This window comes from Fringilla coelebs (genome assembly GCF_963513975.1).
Source record: "Fringilla coelebs genome assembly, chromosome: 5".
NCBI classification, from domain to species: Eukaryota; Metazoa; Chordata; class Aves; order Passeriformes; family Fringillidae; genus Fringilla; species Fringilla coelebs.
Window position 1 is genome coordinate 29,754,409 of NC_140033.1, and position 14,234 is coordinate 29,768,642.

The 14,234-nt window shown below is 38.2% G+C and overlaps 1 protein-coding gene across 1 annotated transcript in view; it reads right to left on the reverse strand.

Moving 5' to 3' along the window:
- Window positions 1-14,234, reverse strand: part of NELL2 (neural EGFL like 2) — a 134,833-nt gene that overhangs the window by 35,357 nt on the left and 85,242 nt on the right. The window contains exons 14-15 of the mRNA XM_084205854.1: window positions 2,799-2,921; window positions 256-351 (exon numbers count right to left, since the gene is read on the reverse strand). Coding sequence (XP_084061980.1) covers window positions 256-351; window positions 2,799-2,921 — 219 coding nt within the window. The remainder of the gene's footprint in view (window positions 1-255; window positions 352-2,798; window positions 2,922-14,234) is intronic.

Consider the following 14,234-nt stretch of genomic DNA (forward strand, 5'->3'; position numbering starts at 1 on the left):
AGTCCATAATAATCTTATTAATTATGAAACATCAAAACCCAAGATGTCTTAATTCATGTTCTAATTTTTGCAGTCCATGTGCTTCTAATTAGAATTGCTGTAATATATTCTCTTGGGAAGCATATAAGAAAAGTGAGTAACGTTGTAGTGGCAGCTTCCTCTTTTAGGGCATAACCTTAAATTCTCCTTTATTCTTGGATTACTTCAAACATCCTCCTTGGATTATCTTCATTGTAAATTAAGTTATAATCTTACCAGTTTCACAGCTGGGCCCAGTGAAGCCTTGTGGGCAGGCACACACATTGGAAGCAATACAGGCTCCTCCGTTCCTACACCCGTCTTTGCAAAATGCTGCAAAATGCAAAATCACAGTGTGAGGGTAAGAGAATCCCACTCAGCAATCCTGCAGGTGGACACAGCCTGCCAGCAGGCTGGCACAGAGCGCAGAGACTGCCTTCTCCTAAGGATAGAGGTCACAAAGAGATGGTTTATGGCCCCCCTGCCTCACTGGCCAGATGGGCTGACAAGCTACAGAAGGAGATTAGAGTAAATCATCTGAAGACAACAGCTCCCATATTGTGCTCCTTCACATGCACTGGGAAGCAATGAAACACATCTTCCCTTGGAACAGACCCTTCCTAGGGCAGTGCTGGTCTGTTCTGCTGCCCAAATAATTTCACTAGGCACAACTGAATATTAAACTGTCTGGCTACCTCAGTCCTTTATAAAGTAATTGAATAGAAACAATAAAAATACTAATTTTTTGTCTCAAGGGATTCTGAAGAACTTCGAAACTTTTAGCATTTACAGCTCAAAGTCAATCCTTGGGTTTGTTCTTTGGCATGCTGCGCTTACATATTTTGGTGTAGCATTCTCCAGGAGTGTATGCTTTCAAGAGCCACTCCTGTGGACCCAGAAATGCAACCAGCTCTGCTTGAAAACAGCTAGTAGCTGTTAGTTGTTCTGATTGCACCTGAAATATGGAATTGGAAATGTTCTGGCCAGAAGAAACTGTAGGTGAAACTAGGCATCTGGAAGTTACAACCAACTCAAAGAGCTACTTCGGAGCACTGGTCTGTCCCTGCACTTGTAACCAGCCAGAGGTGCTGGGCTTTGGTTTGCAGCTGCTCTGTGTAACAGTACCACTGATGAGGTCTTATGGCTCAGAGAAAACTGTTACAGATTTGAGCTATCCAGTTCTCAGTTTAGAGACACCAGCCCTGTGGTGTGGGACCATTGTCACTGAGACATCTAAGCTTCCCCATCCAGGGGTGCATGGTGCCCAGGACTGCAGCTGGCAGCACAGTGCATGAAAAGCTGCCAAAAACACGGGGCCAAGAGACACATCCAGGTGTCTGAAGGAGACTGGCATCCAAGCCAGGGCTGCAGAGAAGTGCGTGTCTCAGATTTCAACACACAGTCTTAGAGCCTTCTCCTGCATACTGTCTTCTCAATACTGAGGAGGGAGGATGGGAATATATTTTTCTTTCACAGTGGGGCAGGTGCCCTCTGAATTGTCAGATCTGCAGTCAGAGCCCTTACTCAGAAGAGCTGCACACAGTGCTACTGGGTTATGCACCTTCTCTTTGACCCAAAGAACCTTTTAGTAGCTGACTCCCCTCCAACAAAAGAATTTGGGACTACTACCAAGCACACAACAGGAGTGAACTGTGTTCTTCTGAAAGAAGATGCTTTGGGTTTATACCTCATCAGGATAAGACTTTCTTCTTATCCCCCAGAGAACCCAGCACAAAAGGACATATCTGCTGACACGTCTCCCATGTGTCTGACTGGAAGTGAACCATGCTGCCATGTTTTACAAAGAGCTTGTCTTTGGTACATATAGAAAAATTGTACTGTTAATCAGCTGATGGAATAACTAGTGCTAAGACCTTAATCAGACTTAGCAATTAAAGAAATTCTGCTTAGATTTGGCAATAGACAGTAGCAGAAGGCATCTATGTGAATTACTAATGTTAGCTCCAGACCTTTAGATTCTGACATCTAGAGATCAAGAGCACTGAGGCCCAACCTCAAAGAACACTGGCTATGATATTGCAGCATCTGTCCCACTTCTCACATCTGAGCTCATTCCCCTACAGCTACATTACTTTTATTTTCAAGCACTCTCTATATCCTGTGGTCAGAGCTTAAGAAATTCCAAGGATTTGGGCCCAGCTACCAAATGTAATTTCTTCTGATGAGAAATGCAACAGCAATAAAAGCAGCATTGTACCTCTGAGAAAGCATCTTTTTAAGACTAGACATTTAAGTTCTAATATTTAGCAGTGAATTAGAATGTTAGAAAACAAGTTAGAAAACAGGGCCTCACTTGTAGTGGAAGTTTTGTATGCCCATGTCTACTGCTTTTCTCACTTAGGATAACAAGACATGCCAAACAATTTTTAGTTCATCCAAGTAAAACAGCAAGTCATTGACCACGGCAATGTAAATCTGACAATGTTTTCACAGACGTAAGTTTCTTGGTAACTGTAGGCTTCCTTGAATGGTGCACCATATAGAGAAACTGCTGACACAAAAAATGAAACATAACTACGTCAAATTTTAGATGACTTCATCTTCATCATCTTCAAATTACTGCAGACTGCCAAATGCAAAGTCAACGTATATACGCCTGCGAAGATCATACAGGTGAAGGACCCAAGTGCCTAGCCTGGCATTTTGTCTGTCTTGTTCAAGACAGAACTGCATCAACCAGCTGCATCAACCAATCAATTGCAAGACCAGAATTGCATCAACAATGGCAGAGCATCTCACCCAGGCTGGCAGCAGCTTACCTTTGCAGATGGTGCCATTTCCCGTGTACCCTGGCTTGCAGACGCAGTTGTGCCCGCCCACGGTGTTGAAGCAGAGCGCGTTCTCATCACAGTTGTGCTGGTTTGTTACACATTCGTCATGCTCTGAAAAGGGAACCAAGAATGGGATGGTCCTGAATTTTTAAAAATCACCAAGAAATAGAATGAAACTACGCATTCATCACCTTAGCCCTATGAAGAGCACTAATAACCAGTGCTATCTGCCTATGACAAATCGACCTAAAATCAGTAATCACCTACTCATCCATCAGCCACATAGGACTTGTCATAGCCACAACCATAATCCAAACCCAATGAGCATTCTCTAATAAATTCACATGGCCTAACCTCCTCAATACTATTCTGCCTAGCCAACACCAATTATGAACAAACCCACAGCCGAATCCTCCTACTCACACGAGGCCTCAACCCCTTCTACTACAAAAAGCCACCTGATGACTTCTTGCTAACCTGACTAACACAGCCCTTCCCCCAACAACAAACCTCATAGCAGAGCTCACTATTGCAATCGCACTTTTCAACTGATCTGCCTTCACAATCATCCTAACAGGGGCTGCAATCCTACTTACCGCCTCATACACCCTATACATACTCATGATAACACAACGAGGCACACTCCCATGTTACATCACCTCAATCCAAAATTCCTCCACACAAGAGCATCTCCTCATAGCTCATATAATCCCCATACTACTTCTAATCCTCAAGCCTCTGGCATCCCCATATGCAAGTATAGTGTTAACCAAACTATGATTTGTATAGGTTTCCAGATTAAAAAGAGAGAAACACAGTAGTATTTACTGGCAATAGTGCTAGCTACGTGAACGTGTAACCGTGGGATAGCCAGGGTATCTATTTTTATCCCACACTAGTATGTGAAAACTGCACTGCAGCATAATTCCACTTTCATTAACAGGAAGCCACCATCATTACACTTTCTATGTGGGCTACAGCATTCTCTTAAACATTTGCCGAAGAGCTGGCTAGCATACTGAAAAACCATATGCTCCTTCTACTGTATAATTTATTCATGCAGGTTGATCTTATGTGGGATCCTTTGGGTTTCCTTCAGAAAGCTGACTAATGGTGTGAGACACATGCTCCAAACTGCAAATGGCGTGGTGAGCAGAAGGCAGGTCTTCAAAGTGCAGCCCGTGTTTTCCTTCCCCTCAGCCCATACAAAGCACTTTATTTAGATTAAATAAATAGCCTGGAAACAGAGGTCTGCCTGCTTTTCAAGGGGCTTCTAGCATGGCATGTCCTAGCACTGGAGTGTGATGGATGAGACTCCTCAGTCTGGTGACTAGGACATAGTAAGAAATATCCCTTTTGGGAATAAATTAACAGTCTGGAGAATGTGATTTTGTGTTGGCTTGCAGTGCACTACTTAATCTGAAAAAAAAAGGCATAGCTTAAGTATTTAGGTTACAGAACATTTTAATGTTTTAGTTTGTGATTTTTAAGAAATGGTAAATGGAATCTTAAAATAAGATGCCCTAAAGTGTCATTTCAAAATGGTACATTAAAAGCTCTATTATTTTCAAAATGTAATATCTTAGTCTGCAGGCATCAAAATAAAATGAATCCATCTTCTGGAAATACTCCTTGCATTTTTGTTAAATCAACAGTATTCATCTATCCACATATAATTTCAGAGCCCTGAAATTTAAATTTCAGGAAAACCAACTGTTTGGGGAACATAAAGACATCTAATTTTAATCAGCACACATGGGCCAACCAGCATGTGAAGTTATCCCAGCTATCATTCTGCCCAGGTTTTAGTGAATTTTATTAGTAAAACTTAGACCAGTTCTGGCTATTTAGCACAAGTCTTAAATCTGGAATCAGATGCTCTTTCTTCCCCCATTTTGAGGGGGATGACTGCTCTGAATCTTCCTCTTTATAAATAATGACTCCACATATCCAACTAGAGTTGTCAAGAAAATTAATTTCTTAACATTTGCAAATCACTATGGAAATTTTCAGTGTGCTATTTCAATAGTGGCCATAAACTGGCAGAATGTATAAACCAGTATAAACCTGGCAGAATGACACATATCCAATCCATCTGTAGAGGCAAATTTTCCTCTAGTAATGGCAAGGACCTGTTATTTAAAAAGAGGAAAAATTCACTTCAAAATAACTAATAAATTTTAAATGCTACACAAGTTTAGTTTTATTTTGGGGGGTTTGCTGTTGCTAAGTGTTTATTTTTTTGGTTTTTAATAACATTAACCTAATATGCCTCTTCTAAACAAGGACTCGTGTCTCTTGTATCACCAATCATGCTCTCTTCAATCCTCACTGGATGCAGCAGAGCACCAGCTGCAGGCCTCTGCCCTCCAGCATGAGATTTAATTACTTTGCTCTCAGCATGAATAACCAAAATTGTTATTGTTCACCAAATGATCCAGCCCCTCTAAAATCCACTTAACAATATTTGACTCTGACCTCCTAACATAGTGAAATCTCTTATGCTGGGTGAAACAGAATTTATGTGAAACCCATCCATAACAGAAAAATAAAGTAATGGTCATGCAAATTTGGTTTAGAAGTATAATCTATATTGTAACAGTATCCTGGCTTTCTTATTTTATGTTAATATTATGATATTATTTAAATATTATTTTAAATATTAAATTTTAATTATTTTGTAATTTTTTAATAACACACAAGAAGAAAATTATTATGGGAATATATAAAACTTATTCAGCAGGCCAAAATACCCTGCAAAGCCATTGTCTTGCTATCTCAGGAGAAGGAATACATCACACTGGTAAACTCAGCTTAAATAACTACATTTGACAAATTAAGTATCGTGCTCAAAGAGGAAGCATAGTCATCCATCTTATGCCTTAGGAATGCAGAAGCACCCCTGGCATGTACAGCAGCTCTTAACGAGGGAAAAGAGTATATTAGAGAGCAGCAGGTGATTGCAGACTGCCACAGCAGGAGGAAGGGCTCCATGTGTGTGGCTGGAGCAGCTTTGAAAGCCCCCCAAGGTTTGCAGGAGCAGAGCCTTGAAGATCATTTGCACAGATGTATGTCCTTCATATAAAGAGATGACTGCCACATTTGTGTGTGCCTTCCTAACACTTGCTTTTTGGGGGTAAGAAAAACCACTGAATCTTTAAAGATGGATTTCTTTTTTTCTAAAAGCATACAATATCAATAAAATTAACTTTCCATTGGCTAAATAGCAGGACTTGGATGCAAAGATAATATGCCTGGTATCCTACTCTACATAAGCTTTGGGGTTTCTTATCCTCCTCTAAGAAAGTTCATGGAGTATGCTTCTGAACAAACTGTATTGAAACAGCCATCCCTTCTTCTGTGGTTATCTGATCAAACTTTAGGTCTGATTTTATTGAAATTACATATTACCGACTCATGAAAAATTCATGGTTTGATAATGATTCCTGGATTGAAGTTTATTTGTCATTTTTAGGCAGAAAATGTTTCAGAGTTAGAAGAAAATATGTGATCCAGTTAAAGGAGATTTTTCTATGATTGGAATACAAAAAAATTAGCAAAAAAAAATAGGATAAGTGGGTTTTACAATTCATCTAAATTTGTTTCTCTGTATCATCTGATCTTACTTCAATAACACAATTAAAATAATTTAAAGACAGTATTTCTTCATATTGCTTTCTACAGTGACACCTAACAGAGCAGGCAGCTTACACTTCAGGAGTGGCTCTTTTATGGACTGCTTACATGGCTAAACTACACCTGAAAAAATCCTGTACAGAAACCATGTCACTACATCTACTCTTTCAGCACTTGGCACACTACCCACACCAATTCAGAGCCCACCAGAAACAGGTGAACAGATTGTTCAGCTTTATTAAAACAGAAATATTTTATTCTTAATAAAAAGGGTGGTGCTCTGTTCATAATTCTTCCTTAATTCATGCTTATCACTTTGGTTTCTTTTTTCAATCAAACACTTGGAAAGTCACCTTAAAAAAAGATTGAGAAACTTGCAGCACCTGAGTTGAGCAACCTTAAATACCAAATCAGAAACTACAGAAGAAGATAGGACCATGCATTACAAAGCAGCAAAAAAGCAATTTATAAAAGAATCATTAAAAAAGAAGCTGCAATATGGTTTTAAGTTCAAAAATCAGTCTTGAAACATTATTTGCCTAATTTAGAAATGCTAAAATTTTATTTCTCAAGGCCATTTATTTCAAAAATCTTTAGAAATCATGTCACATTAAATGAACGTTCCATACTTATTTCACTGCACACTATAATGAAGATAGGAACAGGCTGGAGACAATAGTATTACAGAGGCAAAGAAATGAAAATTATTTTTGCAGAGAAATTTTAATGAAATTTTAATGATGTCCCAACCTGAACTTCATAAACATTGTGTACAAAGACCAAAGGCACTGGTTTCAATAAATTCTAAAGCTTTATTATCTAATATATCTGAAATCCATTTTGCACTGTCCAGGACCTATACTCAACAGTGCTTAAATTCATAACAGCACTGTTCTGGGAATCAAATGAAGTTTTAAATACTCTATTTATATTGACTAAACTACCTCTGGAATGAGATCTTTCTAGATAGAGAAAATATTTCAACTCCAAATTTTTTTATTGCCTTATGGTAAAAACAACAGTAAAAGTAAGTGCTTATGTATGTGTCATTAAATAGTCCTTAGGACACAGACAATCTAACAAGGTAAAAATTATGTGATGATGCAATTGATTTACTTTTGCATATTTGTGCGTGCAAATACATTATATACACACAAAAATATATATACACATACATACATATATATATAATGTATGTGTATACATATACACATTTATGTATATATATACACATACATATATACAGTATATGTGAAAAATATAGTAAATGTGAAGAATTTTATTTTATTTGGATTTATTGTGAAAACTAATTCAGAATATTACATATTGCTTGTTTGAGAAAAACTTCAGAAGGATATCTAGGGTGAAGTATTGTACCCTGCAGAGTGAGACTGGTGGCATAAACTGATCTGAACCCAGTAGATGCTGTGATGCATCTCAATGCAGTGACAGCTGGGGACCTGTCTTTCCAAATTTGTTATCTGTGCAGAGATTCTTGCTGAACTTAGTAAAATTTAATATGTTGTCCACAAGGTGTGGCACCTGCCTCCCCATTCCCACTATGCAACACCAGCCCCTATCCTTCCTACGGTGGTTAAAAATAAATGCCTCTATAGAATTTCCTACATGCACACTGCAAGCCTTCCCAATATTTGCCTTGTGTATCCAGATTCTGAAAAGGTCTAAGAAAAAAAACCAAAAAAACAATCCAATAGCAAATAGAAATGACGACTGAGTTGCATCCCTTACTTAGGGATGAAAAATATGCTGGCAGTTTTCCTGAATCATCCATTACCAACACTGGAAAATAGGAGCTGAGATCATCTTTAGGGTGCAGAAATGTATAAAAGTTCCCAAAAATATAAATAGAATGCATCCCTACAATTGTAATCTTGTAATATGATGCAACAGATATTCACTGCTGAGCAAAGAACTTGTGAACCCAGATTAAATTAAAACAATTTAAATCGAGATAATATATTAGGTATTTTTCCCTTTTGATCTCTCCGCATTTAAAAATTGAAATTACTTTGGTCTTCTGCCTCCTCTGCATTGATTTGGTATGGAACTACAGGACCATGGTGACCAGCTGGGCATCTGATGTGGCAGTGACAACAGATAAGATTTACTTGAATTATCAATAGCCAACACACTTAAATGCCCATTTACAGTTTATCCTAATTACAAGGGTTTTTTCCCCCCCTATAGTTCATGTACAAGACAAAAATTAGTAGCAATTATATGTGTAATATGGAAGACTTGTTCCATTAAGATCATTTGAGAAATGACAGATGGTTAATCACTTTAAGACTTCATATTAACTCATTTAAACTCTAATTGGCAGAGTTAATTTAAATTGCAGTATATGCACACTATTTTTAAAGAGCAAATGCTGCAAATTTATTGAACTATTTGCTGGAAAGTGTCCAAAGACGGGCACTGAAACTGGTAAAGGGACCAGAGAACAAGTCTTATGAGGAGTGTCTCAGAGAACTGGGATTGTTTAGCCTGAAAAAAAGGACACCAAGGAGGACCTTCTCCACAACTACCTGACAGGAGGTTGTACACAGGTGAGGGCTCAGTCTCATCTCCAAAGCAGCAGGCAACAGGACAAGAGAAATTGGCCTCAACTTATGCTTGGAGGTTTAGACTGGATACTAGAAAAACACTCTTCACTGTAAGGGCTGTCAAGCACTGGAACTGGGTGCCCGGTGAAGTGTTTGAGAAACCATCCCCAGAGGCATTTAAAAGACATGTGTCTGTGGCACTTAGGGACATAGTTCAGTGGTGGACTTGGCAGTGCTGGGTTGGACTTCATGATCTCTTTTCCAACCTAAAAGAGTCTATGATTTTATATTTTTCATGTATTTATGTTAAAATTTTTGATTTATATTCCCCAATTCATTTTTTCTATAGATATTTCTTAATTTAATTGCAAAATAAAACCTGTGTTTTAATGACTCATAGAGTTATCATCACACAGTTTACCCTTAGTTAATGCTTGAGTCATTAATCATTAATGACCACCAGCAGCTTCAGTTCAAAGCTGGGGACACCAGAAGCCAGGTCTACAAGAGTTTGTTCCCTGCTAATCCTGTTGCTTGACTGATTTTTGTCTTCATATATTCCCATATATCCATGCTATTCTTGGTCTTCATTTTCTAATTCTTCCTTCAGTGCAGTCATAAATGACAATTTCTGTAGAGTAGCTGCTTTCTCCCTCCCAGGAGAGCAGGATCAGGGAGAGAATCAGAAGGGCAAAAGCCATAAAACTCATGGTTTGAGACAAAAAAGACAAGTTGATGGATAAAATACATATTTTGTGGCAGGCCTTATTCCCTCCATCTTCCCCTACAGCTTTTCATCAAATCCCTTCAACTTTGTTAAACCCACTTAAGATTCATCCTCCGCTAAATGTGTTTTGTAATTTCCAACTTCCCAACTTCCCATTTTTACAAAATACAGTCCCCTCATGGAGGCTTCTATTGCAATATTAATCAGTGTTACTCCATGTAACATCCTGTAATTTTTATACTTTTCAACCAGTTAGGCAGAGTAAATATATTAAAGTTTATTTTGCCTGACAGTTGAAGTTAAAAAAAGCTTTAATTTATCTCCACTTTCTTTCAAGTGCCATTTTCTATATTCCCTCTTCAACAGAAAAGTTTAAGAGATGGATTTTCTAAAGCATTTAGCAGAGACCCAACTGTTTTCCCTAAAGGAATGTCTGTAACTCCCACTGATTACAATGGCAGGATTGTAGCATAAATGCAAAATTATTTTGAAAATCCCACCTTAAGAGATTTCAGTCTACACCTTGACAAGGACCTTGTCACCCACTTCTTTTTGCCTTAATTCAAACTGATCTCTTAGTATCTTTCACCAGTGACATTTCAAAATGAAGTTTCTATCTTTTAAAAGGTATTTCATTGAGTACACTTTCCAGACTTCCACAGATTCATATTATTTTCTCTCTTTTGTTTAATCTAGGCAGATGCACTATTTATTCCTAGGTATATCTTAGTTAATTCCAACTTTTATTGTATACAAAACCTCCCAGACGCTTACGATAAACTGATGCTTTCAATATCTTCTATTATGTCGTCAAAAGTGATGATAGCAAATTCTGCATCTCTAGTGATGCTCCCTACTTTATTGCTAGTAGAACAGCCAGACTAGAGCTGCAAATACAGTTTCCTAAGCCAACTGAAAAATGTTAATTTTAATTCTTCTAATTCCAGCCCTTTTATTTACTGCTTCCTTACTAAAAGGCTCTGTGTTATTACAAGTCTGCCACTAGCAATAGATACCCGCTGGATATTTGGCCTCCCTCCCACACATATTTCTGTTACACAAATAAAAGCTGTAAAGTAACCTGACTGCTGTTGAGGCTGGCAACTTGCTGCTTGTTCTCATTTTTCATTAGTAACAATCTCAAGACTACCCCACATGACCAGAAGGCTCAATAAAAACACCTCTGAACACTTTCTCAGCACAAAGTTAACAGAAGGTGGATATGCACAAAGTGATAGAAGAGAGATGTCTCAGCAATCAAAACTGCCAGAGAACAGTAATGTTCTCAAAACTCTCTAGAAACAGCTGGTGCTGCTTCTATTCTTTTTGGAATAGCATTGTGGCCAAGGTTTGTCAACACATTTCAGGGGCTCCTGGAAAATCAGTTATAACATCACAGCACCATTACCTAAGTCAGCACCTGTCTGGCAAGGCACCACAGTGCTGGATGAAATGCTGCTGTTGCTTTGATCCTGCTCTTGTCTGCAGGAATCTGGAGCAACTTACCTAACCATAAATGCTGGGAAACAAATGGGGTTTTTTTCTTTCTTCTCATGCAGCAGAGAGATTCTTAATCCATGAAGTAGTTCCTCTCATTTCCCTGGCAGTGCTGTGACTCAGACACCCTGATCACTCAATGTATATCAAGGACAGCACTATTTTTGATAAGACAAGATGCTCGAGCTCCCTAGGGAGAGGAGGTCTTCTTTAAATGTTTCTCACCTGATTTTGAAGAGAGCCCTCTACTCAAAAACAGGAACAAAGTTATACTTCAGTGATGCTAAGGTGAGGCAATATTGCTGCTTTTCCCTTTGGTCAGCCTTGCTGCCATCTCCAGTGATACAGGCAATTTTCCCCAGCATACATCCCCCCTGTTGTTTACAGAGGCACACCAAAACAGCACATCAAGTGTGTCCTTCATGAACAGTGCATGCCAGCTGCCTTCCCTGGACAGAGAAGCACTTGGGGAGAATGGCACAGCCAGTCCTCAGCACTGTGCAGGATCAGGGAGGAGCTAACCCACACACCTGACCTTCAGAGCCATGAAGTACTCCTGGCTGCTGCCGTTCAGATAGAGCCCTTGATGCCAGAAGATAACCTGCAGAGCTGTCTGAACTGATTCTAACAAAAAGCTGCACAGCACAGTAAAGGAAATGCAACGAAATGTGCTCTACCCTTCCTTCCCCCACCGCTGTAATGGTATGAAACTTGACACTGGCTAACTTGTTTCATGGGTAGATTCTCCAGACCACACTATGTTTTTGTTGCCACCTTTCAATTGCTAGTGTCTATCAAGCTTGCAAATAATTACTTCTGTACTTACGTGCATCATAAAATCATTAAGATTGTAATATCTATAAGATACTTATGTGTATTTGATATTGACAAATATTTGCATAAGCACATCTTAGCAAACTGCACATATCTGAAAAATTCTGCCATCAAATCTGCTGCCTTGTTTAAGGGCACCATGAATTGTTCTAACAAGCAAAACTACAGATATGAAGTCTAAAGTATCGTTCAGGTCTCAAAAAGTCAAAATATTTATTTAGAATCAATGAAGTTAAGAAGAAAGTAAACTTTGACCAGATATTCCATTTTGCTTTTATTACTATCATCCCAGAATGACTTCACCTCTGTAACCCTACTTCCTTCACAGGTCTGCTCTTTGGAAAAGTTAGGATTTAGGCAGAGATGCCATGAACAACTCTGGAGTACTTAAGTCTAAGATGAAGCCCATCCTATGGAAGGTGCATTAAAGTCAACCTGGGGTATTCAAAGCAGACTCTGATATCTGTTCAGACTACCACCAACAACAACTTTGTTTACTTCTCAGGCATTAAAATGATGCAGACAGAATTTAAGTGCACCCCATTTCACCTTCTGAAGGGTTAGGAACACAGTAACAAATTTTTCTTTCCAAATATTTGCATGCTCTAAAATTTTAAAAACACTTGAACAAATTAGAGCATATACCCTTGATAAGTACTCACCTTTCTAGAATTCAGTCTTATCTTGAGTAACACTGGCCACTCATCCCTGCTTTGAGCAGTGTGAAACCTTTAGTTTTGTTTCTTTAAATGCACTGTCATTAAAAGACTCTACTACAGATTTCCAAATCCTAAACATCAAAGTTAACACCGTGTGACAGCTGGTGTGTTCCAAACTCATCACATTTACTCGTCTGTAACAGGGTAAATGACACAATTACCTGCTGTAATTACTCTTGCTGACAATATATTTTTCCTGGTGATTGGTCTGTGTGACTCAGAGCTACTTATCTTTGTCAGTCCAGTCCAAATCTCCATTTCCATGTGACTTGGACATTAACTTACAAATTATCTACAAATTAGTTCAAATATTTGACAGATATTTGGGATAGTATAAATTCAACTTTTATTGCATGATTAAGCAGTCTACCAGTCTAATATTATTTTGCATTAGAAAATAACTATGCATGATTAAATTCTGTGCCCCATTCAAAGTGAATTGGAAGGGAGTCACACTCAAACAGGTGAATACAATGAAGGAATAAAATCTAAATAAATAAGGAAATTTTTAAACTAATAATAATAATAATTTTTAAAATGCTCATTTCTAAAGCAAAACATGAATTGAAAAAACAAAAGGATAGAACATTTAGATACTTAATTCTAATTGCTTTCTTGTGACAATTTTAAAGAACAGCTACAGAAGACAACAGTGACTTTCGATTTTGAGCAGTGTGAGTTAAAGGTGAATCAAGCTAGCTCACTGCATGTGTTTTCTCTGGAATACCTTTTACTTTCAAAATGTGAAATAGAATTCCTTGCACCATTTCTCCAAATAAAATATTTTGGAGGATGTGAAAAGACTGCAGCATATAACAACAGAAATAAGGAGATATTGTCTTTTTGAGATGATTTGGAAGCTTCTCAGATTGAAAAAATACTCTCACAAAAACTCCTGTGAACCATTTAGTTGGAGCAGCTTCCTGTTTTATTGCTAAGCTTGTTGAGAGGGCTCTTGGTCCTTGATACAAACATTGATATATTCAAAGGTTTCTTTGTTATTTGATGAGGTGGGGGTATGTCAGTTTTTGCACAGCTGACGACATGAACAGTAAAGGGCATGGTTTCAAGAAGGTAAATTGATTACCATTCCTGAAATAATTTTGATTTTCAGTGTTTTGATGTTCAGTCTTAAAGACGCCACAATCCCACTAGTATTTTCTTAAAAAAAAAAAAAAACAAGACAGAACAGTTCTGTGAGTTTTGTGTATTGATAATGTCCTCAGGAAAAATATCAAGTATCTTTAATAGACACAGTACTTTCAGAAACATTACCTCACAAAATGCAACTTCACTAACAAAAGTGAAATTTCAACCAAACCCCTGAGGATTATATTGCACAGCAGCACAACACAGACAGCAATGCTCGCCTTTGTATCAACGTGATTTTTTTCAAGTTACTGATGATGATTTCACTGGTCTTCCTTGGGGCATTAGCAGATCA